General features: G+C 35.9%; 1 protein-coding gene across 1 annotated transcript in view; it reads left to right on the forward strand.

Moving 5' to 3' along the window:
- The window catches only part of COL6A5 (collagen type VI alpha 5 chain), a 101,730-nt gene extending 87,920 nt beyond the window's left edge, over positions 1-13,810 (forward strand). Inside the window, exons 38-43 of the mRNA XM_074270836.1 lie at positions 4,385-4,462; positions 4,710-4,796; positions 6,144-6,833; positions 9,319-9,415; positions 10,337-10,581; positions 12,120-13,810. Of these exons, the coding sequence (XP_074126937.1) occupies positions 4,385-4,462; positions 4,710-4,796; positions 6,144-6,833; positions 9,319-9,415; positions 10,337-10,581; positions 12,120-12,139 (1,217 nt within the window). The 3' untranslated portion in view covers positions 12,140-13,810. The remainder of the gene's footprint in view (positions 1-4,384; positions 4,463-4,709; positions 4,797-6,143; positions 6,834-9,318; positions 9,416-10,336; positions 10,582-12,119) is intronic.
- The last annotated feature ends 6,147 nt before the right edge of the window (positions 13,811-19,957 follow it).

Raw genomic sequence — 19,957 nt, forward strand, 5'->3', positions numbered from 1 at the left:
TGAGTATGAGGGTTCTAAGGTTCTTTCTAACTCTCTATGGTCACATGAACTTATTTGTCCATTTTAATGAGAAGAGAAAAGGAAGTGTAGATAACCTAAGATTCATTTCTATTGGACTCAGGATTTATTTAGTGTCATATATTCATACATTTATTTGCTTACTTGACCTTTCATGCTCAGTCCATCTCTCCTTGAAGCTTTGATAGGGTCCTGGCTAGACAACAAAGAGAGGAAGTCCTGGACCACTGTGAGCCAATCTGAAAAATATTAAACCACACTCAATATTTTGAAAGTTTCCTCTATATCTTTCTACACCTTTAAAAGAAAAAAGATTTTGCAGAATACACTCTCAGGAACCGCCCTACACTATGTACAATCTATAAATCTTTACTACCTTTGCTCACATTTTTAACTCAATAAATGTTTATCCTACTCTGTGCTGTCCCACTTCTGCTATATCCTCGATTTGTGACTTTGGGTGACCCTCAAAGCTAATTAGGTACTTATCCTTCTTAATATCTTTCAGATATAAATTGTAGAACAGATTGTTGGGAGAGGCTCAGTTTCCTATACTAATGAAATCGCAGATCCAGTTTGGCTTTTTAAGCATGCCCCATTAAGTAAGGCACAATTTAGGCAATAGAGATACATAGATATAATGAGATATTCCTTACACTCAAGAAATTTATATTCTTCTTAGGAAGAAGATTCTCATCCTTTTTTTGTATCATGAACTCCATTAGGTGAAAGCTACTGACAAAATAAAATCCATAGGATTACATAGGAAACCAATTATATTCAAATCAGTATTAAAGTATTTTTAATAAGTTCATGGATTTCAGGTTAAGAACCTATGATATAGGGGAGATAACATTCTCAATAAGTATAATATATAGTAAAAAAAAAAAGTGATGGAGAATGGAGGGAGGAGAATTCAACAAAGTGCCCTAGTTATATTTAAGGAAAGGAAGAATGATAATGCAGTGGAGGGGGGTGCAAGAATACCCAGAAGTCTTCCCAGGGTAGTGGCCTCTAAACTGAGTTTTGAGGAAGAGAAAGAATCTGAAAAGTAGAGATAATCAGGGAGTGTTTTTCAGGTACTGTGGAGCTCCTCAGAATATGGACAGAGAGGCAGGAGATGGAATTTTTGACTAGAAGACTTGCTAGTAATCAGTTTGGCTGGAACATAGAATGTGGAATGAAGATTATGTGAAATCAACCTGAAAAGGGATTTTGCAGTCAGATTATAGAGAACCCTAAATGATAGTTCCCTTTTCACTGGAAGTCATCAAGAAAAATTTGGATGATCATTTGATGACAGTAAGGATTCCTTTGGAATTTTGGGCTGGATTGAATGCCCTACCTTTCCAAGATCTAAGATTTATTCAAAATCTCAGATTTGGGGATCCTGATATTATGAACTTGTATTTTTCTTATAGGCAAAAGATGAACACTTAGAAATTTTGAGTAAGGGACTGCTATGGGCAGATTTATGACTTCAGAAGATGATTTGGGTAGCAAAATGGAGGAGGGACTGGAGGAATATGTCTAGAAGCAGAGAGTTCAGTTTGGAGGCCACGGTAATACACCACAAAAGTGGTGTTGAGAGCCTTTATTTGGTAGATGGTCTGAATTTTAAAGACATAGTATCAGGATTTTAAGGTGAAAAAATTGGAAACAGTTGTTTGAATTGCCAAGTTGTAAGAAGAAAACTATTCTCAGGCCTGCTAACTAAATGCTGTAAAATATAATTTGTATTCATAGGATTGTAAATTTATAGCTGGAAAGGACCTTGGAGGCCTTTAAGTCTAGTCTCTTAATTTTATAAATGAAGAAACTGAGACGGATTGCAGTTAAGTGACTTGCCCAGGCTTACACAATTCTGAAAAAGGATGTAAAGCAGGTCTACCTAATTTCAAATTCCAATACTTCCTTTAAAGGCTTTTCTTCTAACTTCCACCTCCCTCAAATAGCCCTCCTCTTTTATAGCCTCTCCCTCTTTCTTATCCCTTTCCCCTTATACTTATCTTCTCCCTTCTATTAGCCTCCCCCTTTCCTTTCCCTTTCCTCTCCTATTTCCCTATAGGATGAGACAAGTTTCTCTGTGAGCTAAATATGTCTGAGGACTTTTCTAGTCTGGATCATAAAGGTCTTTTGGTTGTTATTAAGTCATTTCAATCATGTTTGGTTATTCATGATGGGGTTTTCTTAGCAGAGGTGCTAGAGTGATTTGCCATTTCCTTCTCCAGGCCATTTTACAGATGACACTGAGGCAAATAGGGTTAAATGATTTGTCCAGAGTCACAGAGCTAATAAATGTATGAGGTCATATTTGAACTCAGGTCCTTTGACTTCTGGGCCCAGCACTTTAGATACTGCATCATCTCACTGCATCTACCCTTTATAGCTTCTGAACATTTCAGGTGTCCTTTGCCAAGCTTCCCATTCTCATTTCCTCTGAATACAAAGCTGACATGTCCACTTCACCTGAAAACTCTCTGTGATCCTAAACCAGTTGAAAACTCCCTGCTAGGGATCCTAAATCAGATGTAATGGAAGTCTTCCTAAGAAGAGAGGATTCAAGCTTTGGAAACCTGTTAGGGGACCAACAATCAAAAAAGGCTCCCTTGAAAAGAGATTGAGAATAATCTGGGATAGTTTGTGTAGGCACATGATGCTGTGATCCTCATATGCAAATACACTTAGACCACACCTAATCTGCTGCATCTAATTGGATTTGGTCTCTGGGAGAATTCCAAGTTTGGGCCACTGTATAATCTTGCAAACTCTTGCAACTTCCCACCAGTAGGTTGGAGAGCAAATCCAGCTGTTTCTCAGCATCTGAAATCCCCCTCCAAATGGCTCCAAATTCAATTCTCCTTTATTCAATGTGCTTCCCCAACTTTCCCTCCACCCCCGCTTCTCTCTGAATTCAGCAGTTTTAGGGGAAGTTTGGCAGGGTGACTCATGAGTCCTGGCCAGACTAAGACAAAGCTCTGGGAATGTTTTCTTGGAAATCTAGGCTGACCTCTCATCAGATCTTCCAAGCCAGTCCCTAGGCTTCTGAGGCAGTTCTTCCATGCGGGTCAGGGAATTCATGCTCAGGGTTATTATGGATGGGAATTTGGCTTGGGGCACTGTCCAGCAAATGCATTGAATTGCCTTAACTCACAGGTGTGCTGCCAGTACTCCTGCCAGCATTCCTAATGGGAAATACTTTTGTGAAGTTCCATTCTTCTTGTAGAGTGTATTTTTAAACTGGAAACATACCTGCCTGCATAAAAGGTCCTCTTAAACTATTGGGTTTATTTGCTGATGTTTGGACTCTCTATATAGAGTCCAAGACAAGAAATCATACAGCTCTGAGCTTGTCTTGGGCAAATAAAATGGCCAAATAACATAGTATGTTAATATTTCCTCAGGCCTGGGATATTATATTATTTCTTGAAAAAGGCAAAGAATCTTAGTTTTTCCCCTTAAAAGGAAATGGAAGTCTAGAATAAGTCCAGTTCTTTCCTTGGCTTTCTTTTCTGATCATGACTTTGGGCTTTTAATGATAAGTGTCATTTGGGTAAGTAAATTTTAAGGTCCTCAACAGTAAGGACTCTGGCCACAAAATCTATATAACGCGTAAGATCTAGGAGATGAGCATTTAATAATATTTGAGTTTTTGTTTATTGAAGGTCTACCAACTAAAGAGAGTTAATTATTGTCTGTGGCAAGGAGTGAAAATCAGTATATTCATTATTATTTTATATTCTCTCTTCCCTCTGTCCCCAAGGCTAACTAACTTTGTGTGTTGGTATTAACAAAAGTTGCTGTCTGGAACCATGGTGTAAAATGAAGCTCGTATGAAGACCAAATGTAATTGGGAAATCAATCAATCAATAAACATTTAGTCAATATTTATTGATATAAATTGATATGGAACACTGTCTATTAAGAAGAAACAAGAGCTGATTCATCTTTGTCTTTCTATTCTCCATGTTTAGCATAATAGCTGACATAAAATAGGCCTTTAACAAATTTTTTCACTCATTCATCTATGCAGGAATGCAATATGGAATAATAAATGATATGTTTGAACTCAAATCATGGCACTTTAAAGGTTAGTTCTATCTATGTGACCTTAGATGAACTTCATCTCCCTGGACCTTGGTTTCCTCATGTGTTAAAAAAAAAAAAAAAAAAAAAAAAAAAAAAAAAGCTTAGAAAAGATGGTTTCCAAGGTCTTTCCTATGATCCTGGAATATGAACTATTGCGAAGAAAACAGAAAATAAAAATGATTTACTTTTGTCTCTGTATTATAGCAGTGCCCAACACATGAGGTGCCTAATAAATGCTTTTCTATTTCTTCACTAATCCATGTATTCTTTCACGCAGAAAATAGAGTAGATAATGGCCATGATTTGGAGCCAGATGAAGTGGATATGAACTCTGACTCTACCTTCATGACTTTAGGTAAGTTACTTCTTCTCTCAAGGCCTTGTGTTCCTTCTTCCTAAATTGAGAAGTTTGGACTATGATCATCTAATCCAACCAAGATCCCTTCTTTGTCTACATCCTATGATTTTTGGATTTCTGATGTTGTCAATTAAGGGGAAAAAATAGAAAGGTTTCGTTCTGCCATTTTCATTTCTAAAATTTAGCCCAGAATCTGGTACATAACAAGTGCCTAATACTTTTTTTCATTCACTCATTTATCCAGAAAGACCATATAATTTAATAAACAATCCAATCGACGTGGACATGGTGGATATGGATTTGAAGCCAGGATCTACCTATCTGATAGCAGGTAAGTCACATCATCATTTGGGAGTTGACATTCTCTCTTTACCGTGGGAATTGGACTAAAATAATGTCTAAGCTTCCTTCTATGGATAACTCCTCAGATTCTGGGTTCTGGAATTGTTTATTGTTACCTATGGATCTGACACAAAACTAGTCACATAGGAGGTATTTTACATCTTTGTGGATTGAATGACTATAAATGGTCAAGAAAAATGTTGACTAATCCTTGAAGCTCAGTTTTTCTGAACACAGAAAAATGGTCAATTTAACTATAAAAATGTTCTTAAAAATTCATTTGTATTATTTTTATGAAATAATATATTAACAATAATCCACAATCAGTCCATTTTAAAATAAGAATTCAATTCTTAAACACTTAAATGGCTACTAAGTTTGTATGGACATTGGGATAGATACAGGGTTTATGTGACAGGCCCTTTCTTTATGGAGCTTAAAGTGTAGTATGGGGATATGACATAAAAACTATAATGCTATATTAATATTAATATCATGTTAATAAATAACTCGGGGGAAGTTATTTAGTAATAGTGTTTTGTAATTTAGTGTGCAAGTAATACAAAGTGCGTGTACTCAGTGGTAATTCCATGTCACAGAGAATGATACCATATGATCTAGGTATTAATGAATAAGTAGATATTCAAGAAAAGATAGGGCTTGGGAGTAAGTGGCCTGTAGCAAAAAGATTTGGTTGAAAAATCAATTCTTGTATCCATTTTTTAAAAAATTAAGTCTGTTGGTAACTTGTTTTTGTATCATATTCATTTCTTAATGTCTTTCCTGTCTCCATCTAGCCATCCCTTATAACAAAGAATAAAAAGGGCAAAAAAATAGTTCAGAAAAAATTAACCAACTTATCAGTTTGGATATCAGTTTGCATTCAATGTTCCATACTCTGTCTTCTGAAATGAAAAGACAGAGCAGTTCTTTATCATTTTGGGGCAATTCTGTGTTTTGGCAATTTCATTTTGGCAATTCCATATTTTTATCATGATTTGAAGAAAAAAGTACATGGTTCAAAATATATCCACATTTTGCTGCATATACACAAGAGTACATGTTTGTGCATGTAGGCATGTGTGTGTCCCACTAATATCGGTAACTCCTTTATGTGCCCCACTGCCTTTGGAGCCAAGGTACATAATTCAGATTCATATTGATGTACTTGACAAATGGCACCTTGTTTTACCGTGTCCTTCCCCAACCTTTGCCTCTTTTGTCTAAAGGTCCCTTGAACATGATATTCTAATGTCATGAACTTTGTTGATGTTCTAAGAACTCAGAATTTATTCTCTCCCACTTAAAATGAATAACATGAAAAAATCTGTTGCAGGAGATGATAGCCTTGGAGAAAAAGAAGAATCCAGCCCCACTTTGGAGTCCAGCACACAGTCTCTGGAAAACATTTTTATGGATGTGGCTTTCCTCCTTGACTCTTCCCAGAATGTGGGAAGTTCTGAGTTTCAGGAAATAAAAGAATTTCTGGTCTCCGTGCTTGACTACTTTTACATTGCCCCAGACCCGATGATCTCTCCCATAGGGGATAGAGTAGCCCTCCTGAGTTACTCCCCTCAGGGCTATAGGCCCAACACAGAAGAGTGTCCAGTTCACATGGAGTTTGATTTGGTTACTTACAACAATGTACCTCAAATGAAAAGCCACGTGTGGGAAGCTCTTCAGCCACTGAATGGCGAGTCTTTTGTGGGCCATGCCCTGAAATGGACGATTGATAATATCTTTTCAGACGCACCTAACCTGAGGAAAAACAAAGTTATCTTTGTGATATCTGCTGGAGAGACCAATTATTTGGACCAAAAAGCCTTAAAGGAAGAAGCTCTGAGAGCCAGGTGCCAAGGCTATGCCATCTTTGTGTTGTCCTTTGGCCCCATGCACAATGACAAAGAGCTGGAAGAGCTTGCCAGCCCACCCCTGGATCATCATTTGGTCCAGCTGGGCAGAATTCATAAACCTGACTTTGACTATATCGTGAGGTTCATCAAACCGTTTCTCCATTCAGTCAGACGTAAGTCATTAAATATTTCTCTCCTTTTGCTTTTCAATGGCTCTGAGTTAGACATGTTAGGGCCAAAGGATCAGCTCAGCAATCTCAGATTCCTGGAAGTCATCATTACTGAGTCCTAGGGCCAAGGAGGAACAAAGTAATGAGAAACCCAGGAAGGAGACTGTTAGCCTGACTCTCTATGCCCCATTGCTCTCAGGACCCAGGATCCATAAAGCTAATTTTAGGAACGAAGTTGTTTCATTGCTCCTTTTATATTATTTAGGATTGACCCTGTTGAGATTCCAATAACTATTCATTATTATGAAGCTCTGTATTTTGTAATTGAGGAAAGAAGGCTGTGTCAGAGGACATGGATTTGAATCCTGACTCTGCTCCTTCCTACCTGTGTGACCTTGCCAAGTCTGGTTCTCAGTTTCCTTATCTGAAAAGTCAAAGATTTGGGCTTAATGAGGTCCTTTCTAAGTCTAAATCTGTGATCTTTGGTGCTAAAAGGAGATTATAAGAAAATTCCATTATTATCTCCTGAGCTCCCATGGGACCACAGCATTTTTTCACACTCCACTTACTAAATCTAAAGGAGAAGGTTCAAAGAAATATGAAGGGTTTTCCAGGGTGTATTTGCAAGGTTCAGAGGGGAGGGGCAGAGGAAGGAAAGTAGACAATAGCTTTGCCTCCCAAGCACATCTGTCCCCAAAGGGCACTTAGGCTACATTGGAATAAAGCCAAAATATGGCCTTCTTCAGCAATTTCCAGCCTGTTAGCCAGCTTGGTGAGATTTTCCGGAGGGCTAACCACAATTTTCATCCTATATCTAAGCCCATTTTCCAGGCCGCCTCCCAGCTTCTTCTGGCTCTACCTTAAGACTCTGGAAAGAAGTGAAGTTTTTCTCTCCTCTGTGATTCCCTCCCACATATGAAAGAAAAACTGAATTAAAATCTATTTTTCCTCCACTAATTTTTAGGATTTTTGTTGTTGTTACTGAGAATTTTTCAGTCACGCCTGACTGTCTGTGACCCCATTTGGGATTTTCTTGGCAGAGATACTGAAGTGTGTTGCTATTTTCTCCTCCAGATAATTTTACAGATAAGGAACCTGAGTCAAACAGGGTTAAGTGATTTGCTCATCCAGCTAATAAGTATCTTTTTTCAAGATACAGATTGGTATGTTTGATATAGAACCAGATTTGGAGTCAGGAAGGTCTGGGTTCAAGACTCTGCTTCTGACGGTGTCCTGGCATTGTGACCCTGGGCACTCTACGTCATCTCACTAAGACTAAGTTAAGTTAAGGAGCTGCCCTTTACTGGTAAAAGTAGTTTCTACAGTCAGTGCTCCTTAAACCTACAAAATCAAAGGTCTGCTCCCCCTTAAAAAAAAAAAAAAAAACAAACAAAAACAAAAACAATGTTGATTTTACCACTGAACAAGATAGTAAGAAGTTAGACAATTTCCTATTAATGAATCCTGCATAATTGGGCATGGATTGAAATTTTGACATGTTGCCCAGGAATATGCTCATTGGATTCTTGCCAGTATGAGGTAATTCAGTCTTAGAAGATCATAGGATTTTGAATTTTAAAGACTATATTGCAATCCCCACATTCAATAAATGAGGAAACTAATGCCCAAAGGTATCATAAATCTCAATTAAGAAGGAACCTTAGAGGTCATCTAGTCTAATTTTCTCTTTCCCCATGCCCATTCTCCATTTTACATATAGAGCAGTGGTCCTCAAACTTTTTAAATAGGTGGCCAGTTCACTGTCCCTCAGACTGGGAGAGCCGGACTATAGTAAAAACAAAAGCTCACCCTCTGTCTCCGCCCCTCAGCCCATTTGCCATAACCCAGCAGGCTGCATAAATGTCCTCAGTGGGCCCCGTGGGCCATAGTTTGAGAACCCCTGATATAGAGACTGAACCCAGAAAGCAAAATGGATTTGCCCAGGGAGAAAACAGCAGAGGCAGAATTGAAATCTACTTTTTCTGATTCCAAATTAAGTGCTCTTTTCACTGAACCACATTGCTACCCACAGGGAACTCACCAGGTAGTAAATTATAGAGCTAGAATATGGTGCTCCATATTAGGAGAAATTCTAATATTGTACTTAAGTAAAGTAGCTGTTGGGCCAGCAAGGTGTTGCTGCAGTGGTAGAACTCCAGGCCTGGAATTCATGTGTTTAAATTTGGTCTCAGACACTTCCTACTGTGTGACTTTGGGCAAGTCATTTAACTCTGGTTGCCTCAGTTCCCTTATCTGTAAAATGAGGCAAAAAAGAAAATGGCAAACATTCCAGTATCTTTGCCCAAGAAAATCTCAAATGGGGTCATAAAAACCAACAACACAAAGTAGCTTTTGAAAGAAAACACATTTTTTAAATTTTATTTTTTTGTGAAAGCCAATGAAAGAAAAGACAAATTTATTTTGTAAAAGAAATTTGCAATTGAAAATTAGCACATATAAAACTAATTATATCCTGTTCTTTCATTAGGTGCAATCAACCAATATCCCCCTGCAGATTATGCACCAAAATGCATTAATGTGACTTCTTCTAGCCCAAAGAAACTTCAGGAAGAACACGCCATATTGTGAGTTGAGAAAATGTCTCTAAAACTTTATGAGTAATGAGTATCATTCAAGATGAAGAGGAGTTTGGTTCCAGGACATGCAAGAGGTTTAGTTTAGTCTAACTTCATCCTCTCTCTTTTTGTTTATTAAGAAAGAAGGGCCTAGTGAACTAGAAAGGTCACAGAGATAGTGATGGAGACAGGATTATGACCTTAAGACTTCTGGCTGCAAAACTAGTTTTGCTTTGCTTTGTTTTGTTTCCCATCTTAACATATTTTTACAGAGAGCTTTTGCTTTTAAAAACACAGTGTTTGTTTTAATTTGAATGTTTTTAACTATATTGATTGCTGTGATATAACAGAAGGCTCAGGAAGAGCTAGATATAAATTCTACTTGTACCTTCCAATCTGTGCCCTTGAAGGCAAATCACCTGGCCTCTCGGTGACTCTAGAGATTCTAAGTTAAAGAGAAGTTGCCTATATCCACTGGTGTGGGGAGTTTCTATATCTATCAACCCTAATGAACTATCAGGTTTGGACCCACTCATGACTAGTGCTACCTAAACTGAAGTTATTCAGTGAGGCATGGAAGGAGCCTGAAGAAAAAGGGAGAAAAATGACAGAATTGCCAAGAAGATGCCATTTTAGAAAGTAGGAACCAAAGAATTTGAAGCATTTCACCAGGGCAGACCTTCCAAAAAAACTTTTTTTGCATCTTTACTTTGCAAATCTATAAAAATTCAATGATATTTGACATTGGAAAAACCTTGAGACATTTGGGGGTCCATTCCCTGTTGGAATTCTTGGATTTCATTTAGATCTTGTGATGATGGACATACGTTCCAGTCATGTAATTCATAGTAGTTGATTTATGTTATATCATTAGGAATCACCACGGACTGGATGTATGTTGGGTCTTTCTTATTTCTTCTTTCTGTTTAGCCTTCTTCCTGAGAGATATGAGATGGAGGCAGAAAAGAACGACTTCTCTGATGAATATGATTCTGAAGAGCCTCACTTGGTTATTTTAGAAGGCAATCACAGTGTTAAGTCTGAAGACATTTTTGACTTTTTCCATGAGCTACACAATCTGTTTTCTACTGGGGAAGTCTCATTGAATGATCAGGAAACATCATGGTCCAAAGTAAATACCACTTTCATTGAAGATGAACAAAAAACTAACCAAGGTAACTAACAATTTCCAGAATATGGATCCCATATATGGATCCCAAGCTAGTATATCTCATTTAGGCTTCGAACAGATGAGGAGAAAATAAGTTACCTAAGCCCTAGAAGCATCTAGAATTTAGAGCCTTGACTCTAGTCCAAATGAATTTAGTCTCCCTTGAAGAGTTGGTCTTTTCATGACCCCTCTTTTCCTTGTATATATTTGGCTAAACAACAAAAGGCATAAAGATAAAGCTTAATTGCAGAGAGAGAATGAGAAAGAGAGAGAGAGAGGAGGAAGAGAGAGGGAGAAATAGAGAAAAAGAGAAAAAATGGAAGGGAAGCAGAGGAGAATAAAAAGAGAGGACTGAATTGGGAGAAAAATAAGAGGGTCAGAAGAGAATGAAGCTAAAAAAGATGGCTGAGAGGAAGAACTGAATTCTAAGTGATTTGAGAAAAAATAATCAGGCAAATATATAAAAGGAAAAGAAGGATTATAAACAAGTAAAAATAAAAAAGAAGAAAAGAGAAAAGAAAAGAAAAAAACTATGAGAAATATTTAGGAGTGATAAATATGAAGAAAGAGTACCTGTAATGAGGAAGGGCTGGTATAAAGTAAGTTGCTTTCTGGGAAGGGTCTTGGAGATTTCTAAAGTGGAAACCAGCCTAAAAGATAGGCTTTTATTGTGGATGAATTTTAACTTCCCATAAGAAAAAGGCTTCAAATTTAGAGGAAAGGGCTTAAGAAAAGAAAAGGGAAATAGGGAGCAAGTATTCAGCAATAAAACTGTCACTTGAAGGATAAGAAGACTATAGGAGCGAGATACATCTTAGCAGAAAGCTGGACTGTGGGTGAATTGATCCTGATACTACAAAAAGAGTAGGAAGGGATGAATGCTCATGGAAGAAGTGCCCAAAGATACCCATGCTATGCCAAGTTCTCCATCATTCTTCCACTTCTTCCATGTGGGATGGCCTAACAGGATCTTGTGCCTAACACTGAAGGGGGTCTAGATCTTCCATAGTGAGGGGTGGGGCCCTACCTCAGGAATATCTGAGTGGTTTCCTACTGATGATATCAGAAATAGGTAAGTGCCCCTGAGCGAGATAGCTAGTAGTTTCCAGCAAGGACAAGCCTTGAAATGGGGATTCCATAGAAGGAATAGGACCAGAAAGCAAGAAAGGGTATGGAGTACCATGGAGAGTCAAGTTGTTGCCTAGACTGATGGTGAGATAATAAGTTTATGCCAGACTTCATGGTCTTTTTTTTCCTCTAAAAATCTCTACAAAAAGTAGCTGGTATAAAGTGAAAGATCTGGGCTCTTATTCTCTAATTGAGGTTGCCTGAATTTCTGTTTATGCATCACTTTATCAGTGGGTATCAGTTTAGAGTTCTCATTTGGATGCCTAAAAACATCAACTTCTGGTGGATAGCCCTCATGAGAAGTAAAAAGCATGGAAGAAACAGAGGGGGAAATTGTATTAATTTGCTGCATGATTCGTTTGATACATGATATTGTTAATTCACTTAGAAAAAAAGACTTTTTTTCTTTTTCAGATGATGGAGATGCAAGATGATAACCTTATTACAAACGAGATGTGACTTGTCATGTATGTTGTGAGTTCTTGTACAATTATGTTTTTCATGTTGTCTATTGATGACCAGTCAGTCTAAACAAAAGATACAGATCGTGAATTACCAATTTTGAATGTAATATAGTATGTACAGGGATTTGGTCAACAATAATAATAATAATAATAATAAAATAATAATAATAGTAAGAGATAGAATGAGCAATCTTATATCTAGGAAAATACTTTCCCAAATGGAAGTTCTATAGGGCACTAGCCTTAAAGTCAGAATTCCTGGGTTCAAATACTGCTTCATACACTGACTGGTTGTATGATTCTGAGCAAGTCGCCCATCTCCATGCTTAATTTCCTCACTAGTAAAATGAAGAGTTTGAACTTGACAACCTCTAAGATACCTTCCTGCTCTGAAATTATTATTAACTTGATTTTCTCAAGTTAAAAAAAATCTATCTGGCATAAGTAAGAAAAAATAACAAAGAAAAAAAATCTCATAGGTAACAAGAAACATCCTTTCTTAGGTGATTCACAGGTTTCTCCTTACAGAGCTCTTAATGAACATAAGCAAAAAACAAAACAAAACAAAACAAAAAACTAATGGGCCAATCTTTGTTGCAGAGAAGAACTAGAGATATTCTCTGAATTTGGTAACATTTACCTTGTTATGCAATAACTTAATACAAAAGTTAGTAAGGATAGTTTTTAAAAAGTTGGAAAATATTATTTAGGATTAAGAAATTAAAAAAATGAAAAATCAGAGACTTAATAAATTCCAGTTATATATCACATTTTCTTTAAGAGCTACATGGCAAGTATCAAATAGTAAGACCAATAAAAAATGAATTGACTATTTCTTTTATTTATTTATTTTTCTGAGGCAATTGGGGTTAAGTGATTTGCCCAAGGTCACACAGCTAAGGGAATGTTAAGTATCTGAGGCCAGATTTGAAGTCAGGTCTTCCTGAATTCAAGGCTGGTGCTCTATCCGCTGCACCAACTAGCTGCCCCAGAATTGACTGTTTCTAAAGGAATAATAAATGGCTTGTTGACATAGACATTTCTGAGAGTGATTTATCTGATGACGAACATATTTGAACAAAGTTTGAAATTAAATTATAATGAATCAATTCAGAGAACCAAGAAGACAGATTAGAGAAAATGCTTAACTGAGTTCTCCTAACACCCCCCCTTAAACAACTTTAAAATAATGCCCCAAATTGAATTCTGGGTTGTCAGAGCCAACAAAAAGTCAGAATCACATATTTTTTCCAACTTGAGACTATATAAAAAGTCAAAAAGAGAGATCTGTGACATAAGAGAAGAGGTTGGCCCACAGCTCTCATGAATGAAAGACCAAAGATGGACCTAGATGGTGATGACAGAAAGAGCAGCAGCTTCAGGATTTTGTAAGCCAGAGATGGAAAGACTTAGATGAATTGAGTGAAATTGTGAATTGAGCAGACATTCTCCTCATTGAGGAAGAACATTGTACATGACAACAACAATACTGTATGATAATCAACTGTGAATGACTTAGTTATTCTCAGCAATACATGGATCCAAGTCAATTCCTAAGGAATGATGAAAAATGATATCCCCCTCCAGAGAAAGAACAGATGGAATCTGAATACAGATTAAAGCATATTATTTTTCACTTTATTTTTTGTGTGATTTTTTTGGTCTGTGCTTTCTTTGACAACATGACAAATATGGAAATGTTTTGCATGATTACACATGTATAACTTATATCAAATTGCTTGCTGTCTCAGGGAAGGTATGAAGAAAGGAGGGGAAAAGAATTTGGAACTCAAAAAAAATTTAAATGAACACTAAAAACTTTTTTATATAATTGGAAAAATAAAATGTATTCAAAAAAGTTAACTGGAAATAAAACAATCAAATCCTAAAGAATGAGTGAGTCAAAGAACAAGTCATAGAAACAATCAATAATTTCATTAAAGAAGATGATGACAATGAGATAGCATTCCAAAACTTGTGGGATGCAGACAGAGCAACATTTAGGAAAAAATAATTTATTTCTCTAGATGTCTACAGCAATAAAAGAAAGAAGGAGCAGATCAATGAATTTGGCATGCAATGAAAAGAACTAGAAAAATATCAACTTAAAAACCCCAACTAAATACTAAAATGGAAATCCTGAAAATCAAAGGAGAGTAATAAGTAAAAAAAAAACATTGAACTAATAAAACTAGGAACTGTTTTATGGGGGGAAATAAATCGTTGGTTAATTTGATTTTATAAAAAAATCAAATTACTGATATCGAAAATGGAAAGGGTGATTGTAACACTAGTAAAGATGAAATTAAAACAATTATTAGAAGTCATTTTGCTTCTTTAAATGTCAATAAAACTGATAATCTAATTGAAATTTATAAATAATTACAAGTTTACAAGATTATAAGATGAATAGAACAGAAAATAGATAAATAAATAAATACCTCAATCTTAGAAAAAGAAATTGAGCAAGCCATCAATGAGATGCATTAAAAAAAAATCCCTAAGACTAGATGGATTTTTCAACTCTAAGATTATCAGCTCATACTTATCAGATCGACTGATATGACAGAAAAAGGAAACAATAAATGTTGGAGGGGATGTGGAAAATTCAGAATACTAATGCATTATTGATGGAGTTGTGAACTGTTCCAGCCATTCTGGAGAACAATTTGGAACTATACCCAAAGGGCTATAAAACAGTGCATACATACCCTTTGACCACTTTCAGGTCTGTATCCTAACGAGATTAAAGAAAAGGGGAAATGACCTATTTGTGCAAAATATTGATAGTAGCTCTTTTTTTAGCAGAAAAAAAATTGGAAATCAAGTGAATACCCATCAATTGAGTAATGGCTGAACAAGTTATGATATGTCATTGTGATAAAATACTATTGTGTTAGAGCAGAATAGTTTCATAAAAAACATGAGAAGACTAATATGAACTCATCCAAAATGAAATGAGCAGAAGCAGAATGTTTTATATAGTAATGCAATATTGTACAATGATCAACCATGGAAGACTTATGATCTCAGATCAAGACAATTCTGAAAAAAATGCTAGCTACTTCCAATGAGAGAAATCTGATAAACTCTGATTGCATATTGAAGCACACTTTTTTTACTCTCTTTATTCTTATTATTTTGTTTATTATAATTTAGAAACATGGCTCATATGGAATTATACCTTGCATGACTTCAGATATATAATTGATATCAAATTACTTGCCTTTTATAGCAGGTGGGAGAGAAGGAAAGAGAATTTCAAACTCAAAATTTAAAAGAAAATTGTTTAAAAATTTTTACAAGTAATTGGCAAATAATTAATGAAATAAAATAATTATAAAAAATTAAGAAAGCCATTAAATTATAAGAAAGAATAAAGGTAAAAAGTCACATGCAAATATAGCAACTCCATCTCAGTTTATTTAAATAAACAATGAACATTGGGAGAAAATATAGAAAAAAGTAAAGATATTTATTCAATTATTCCATTTCATTGACAAATTTAAATAATATACCGTTATCCCTTCTGCACTGCAGGAGTTAGGGGCATGGCACCTCCACAATCTGGAAAACCAATGTAAAAAATTTTGGCCCTAATTTTATACTAATGAAGAAGTCTGAATTTTTTCTTTTTCTCTTATATAATGTTTACAGTATCTTATTGTAAAGTTTAGGTTAAATATTTGGTAAGAGGCTATATGTAAAGTAAAAATATTTTTCTATGTCATTTGTTGGCCTTTGCATGTTATCTGAGGCTTTTGCAAAACTCCCCCTAAATTCTCATTTAATTTCTTTTGCTGATCTATGATATATTGATAGTGCATAGGGAAAGTCCCAATGCAGAAGAGAAAAATGTAAAACAGTTACCATAACAAGAAAGCTACCAAAGTGCAGAAATAAACTTGGATGACAAATATTTGATCTCATCACCAAGAAGAAGCAAAAGTAACATGGGTTTAAAATGCAAGCTCATTTTTAAGCATTACAATGAAGCAAATAAAAGATTATGAATCTATTATAATAAAAGAGCAAAAAAAAAAAAAAGAATTGAAAAAGAACTTAAAGGAAGCTTGAGGTGAAACCTAATCTAGCCGAATCATTGCAAGAACACTTATGAGGTGACACTGAAAGGAGGACACTAAATAGACAAAGAATGATTTTTGTAGAGGAAAAATCAAGGATGAAAATTGTGTATCACTCAGATCATGTGGAAAGGCTACTTAGTCCATTAGTGCTGATAAAGGATACTAAATAGAGTCAATGGTCTAAAGTTACATAGGAAGAGTAAAAGGGGAGTACACTGCATTGCATTTGCTAAATCAGATGTTTTTACTAATCTCAAGCTCATTCAAAACTATATCTTTTGAACACCGGTATTCTTCCCATGATGATATTTGGCTATGAATTTCAAAATGCTGAGATTTCTAAAGAATCAAAATTGTAGCTTTCTCAAAGGACAACAAAGAGATGTAGAGCACGTAATGATAATAATACACTGGTAATGGTAACAGTGATTGGTAATGGTGGTAATAGGACAGAGCAGATTGCAAAGATGCACATGTCAGCATGGTATAAGAAAAGGAGCATGGGATGGGGAAAAGACAATGCTAATGAGGTAAGGGGAAAAGCCTTCTATTTTAAATCATTTTTATTGATACTTTTTGCTTTTTATACTATCTATATTTCTCAATATATATTCTTCCCATAAAGCTATACATTTTAATTTTTTTAAAAAAAAGATGTATTTGTGTGAGTAGAGGAGAGAAATATGGCGAAACTTATTAGCCAACTGGAAAACTCTATCATTATGCAGTGCTGCATGCCCATTATCCCCCATCTCTACAAGGAGCTGGGAGGATGTGCTTCCTCATATGTCTGTTTTAGAGCCCAGATTGCCCATTATAATTTCACAGCATTCAGTTTTTATTGTAAAACATTGTAAAAATGAAATCTTTCAGTCATTTTGTGAAATTGAGAGATAAGCCTGAAGGTTATGTAGAAATACACTCTAGCACATTTAGGGAGATCGTCCATGGTAATGTATTCACATAAGATGAGAAAATGGAGATGGACAATAATTGGCACTAATAGAGGTAGTGACCACACTAATAAAAATCACAGCTCTACAAAGGTATCCAAATAAGGAGTATGCCTAGAAAGGAGTCATGAATCAAGGCATATAAAAATGAAGAGGGAGATGAGACTTGCCCACCAAAAAAACAACAAAAAACAAAAAAACAGTATATTTGGGAGCTCAAAGACTAACAAGACCTGGTACACAGCAGGTACTTAATAATTACTTGTTTTTTTTCTCCATGGATCTATCTGCTTACATTGTCTCCTACACTTGAAATATTTCCCTTCTCTTTTTGGTACCTATTGATTTTCTACACATCCTTTAAAGAACAGCTCAAATGCTACTCTCTATGAACTATTAGTGTTCTTCCTGTAATTCAAAGACCATGGTCATTGATGGAAGAGGTGGGGAGAAGAAAGAAAGGAGAGCAAACGAGCATTTGCTAAATACCTACTATGTGTCAGGCACTGCTTTATACATTGCAGATATTAACTTATTTGATCCTCACAACAATTTTGTGATTCTTATCTCTATTTTTACATATGAGGAAACTGAAACAGAAACTGGCTAGCTTGGCCAAGGCCACACAGCTAGTGAGTATCAGAGGTCAGATCTATTAGTTCTTCCTGACTCCAAGATTCTGTGAATTATGGCACCATGAGTTAACTCTCCTACCACTACAGAACTTTAATACTCTGGATGTTCTAACAGGATCATGGACCTGTTTTTATTTTCATGCTCTGGGATCTGCCCTTGCTTCTATCTACCATTGATGATGGTCATTGAATTTCCTGTCTAGCCATACCAATCCCTTTTTTATAGTTCTCACTCTTTTCCCTCCCCCATTGGAATAATTTCTTTTTGCATTTTTAGCATTTCTTCTCAAGGACATCATGTCCTTCCAGGGCCAACTTTTCCTGTAGGGTTTTAGACTGTGGCATCCTATCCTTTCTCTGACCACTCTGAAATCTACTTTTCCCAAACGAGAGTGCATAATAGACAAGGCCCAGTTTTTCTCTCCTTTATCCTGAATTCTAAAATAGAGCAATCACTTATCTCTTACGGGCTGCACAATTTCTATTTTTTTCAATCAGCTCTTCTTTGTCGGTCAGATTCAGGGCCAGAATAACATTTTCTCTCTTTACTTCTTCCATCTCTCTAACAATGAAATAATCATTAATGCAGATACAGATTGTATTATGTGCTCTGCTTTTGGCAGATCAATACCTCTAGCACAGTCCAAAGAATTAAAATCCTCTATCACTAGCATGCCATTTCAGCTTCTGTTCTACTTCTTAAACTCAATGTCCATTTCTTCCTGCTGTGCAAATGGGTTCCGGTATACTCCCATGATAATATCACTTCTATTTCCCTCTCCATTAATCTTCATTCAAATGCTTTCCAAATACTTTTATACCCTTCAGTTCCTGAAATCCCAAACATGAAGACATTTTCTTAATTTATAACAGTATCACTTGGTTCTTCTCAGCAATTCAGTGATCCAAGGAAATCTCAATAAACTCTGGATGGAAAACGCCATCTGTATCCAGAGACAATTGTATGGAAACTGAAGGTGGATCAACATGCAGTTTTCACCTTTTTGTTTCTTCTTTTGTTCCTCATGCTTTTCCCTTATTTTTCTGTTTTTCTCTCCCACCATGATATATATAGAAATATGTACAACATGAATGTATATGTATAACCTAAAATAATACAAAATAAATTTATAACATCATTCTACAAAAAGCTTTAAATGTCAAACAGAGAATTTTATATTTGATTGTGGAAGTAATAGGGATGCTTTGAAGTTTATTGGGGGTGGACTTGGTGGATCATAACATGGTCAGACCTGATCTGTGGTTTAAGAAAATCATTTTGTTGGCTGAGCAGAGAATATATTGGAATGAACAGAGATTTGAGGTAGTTGAGAGAATAGTAGTCCAGATGAGAGGTAATAAGGGTCTGAAGCAGGATAGAAGCTTATGAAAATAGACAAGGTACAAAAAGAAGAGATTTTGTGAAAGTAGAAATGATGACTCAACAGCATATTGAATATGTGAGGTCTGTGGGAATGGGGAATCAAGGTCGAGATTTTGAGCTTTTGGCGGTCATAAGAAAGTAGAAAAGAAAAGGGTGTTTCAGGCAAAAGATCATGAATTCTCTTTGGACATGTTGAATATGAAATGTCTATGAAATATCCAAGAGTTTAGAAGTAATATTAGAACCCAGATCTTCTGATATCAAATCTAGCACTCCATCCATTCTGCTATGCTATGTCTGCTTTTCCTAGAGATTATACAGCAGTTTTGAATAGTTCTTGGTACAGTCTGGATGATGTCAAAGATAGAAGCAGCCATCAAATTTAGCCAAATGGTTAAGGCTTAGGAGACTGAAAATTGTCCTGTCAGAAATATGAATTGGGAAATTGGAAGCAAAGGGTTGGAATGGAGCAAAAATAAGGGGAAAAAATAATGTCTTGGATTTTAGAAATGCAGAACAGTTATGGGCATTCTAGTCTACCACTTGCTGTATCTGTTCCTAGACAAGTTATTTAATCATTCTCATCTTTAAGAGATTGGACTATGTGGACTCTAATGTTCTTCCCAGTTCTAAATCTACAACCCTATGGTCCTGAATAACAAAACATAAAATATAAATGTTTAATGACAAGGTTGTGAAACCCAGCAAATTATAAAAAGCTTTCTTTC

This window comes from Sminthopsis crassicaudata, chromosome 5, assembly GCF_048593235.1.
Source record: "Sminthopsis crassicaudata isolate SCR6 chromosome 5, ASM4859323v1, whole genome shotgun sequence".
Classification (NCBI taxonomy): domain Eukaryota; kingdom Metazoa; phylum Chordata; class Mammalia; order Dasyuromorphia; family Dasyuridae; genus Sminthopsis; species Sminthopsis crassicaudata.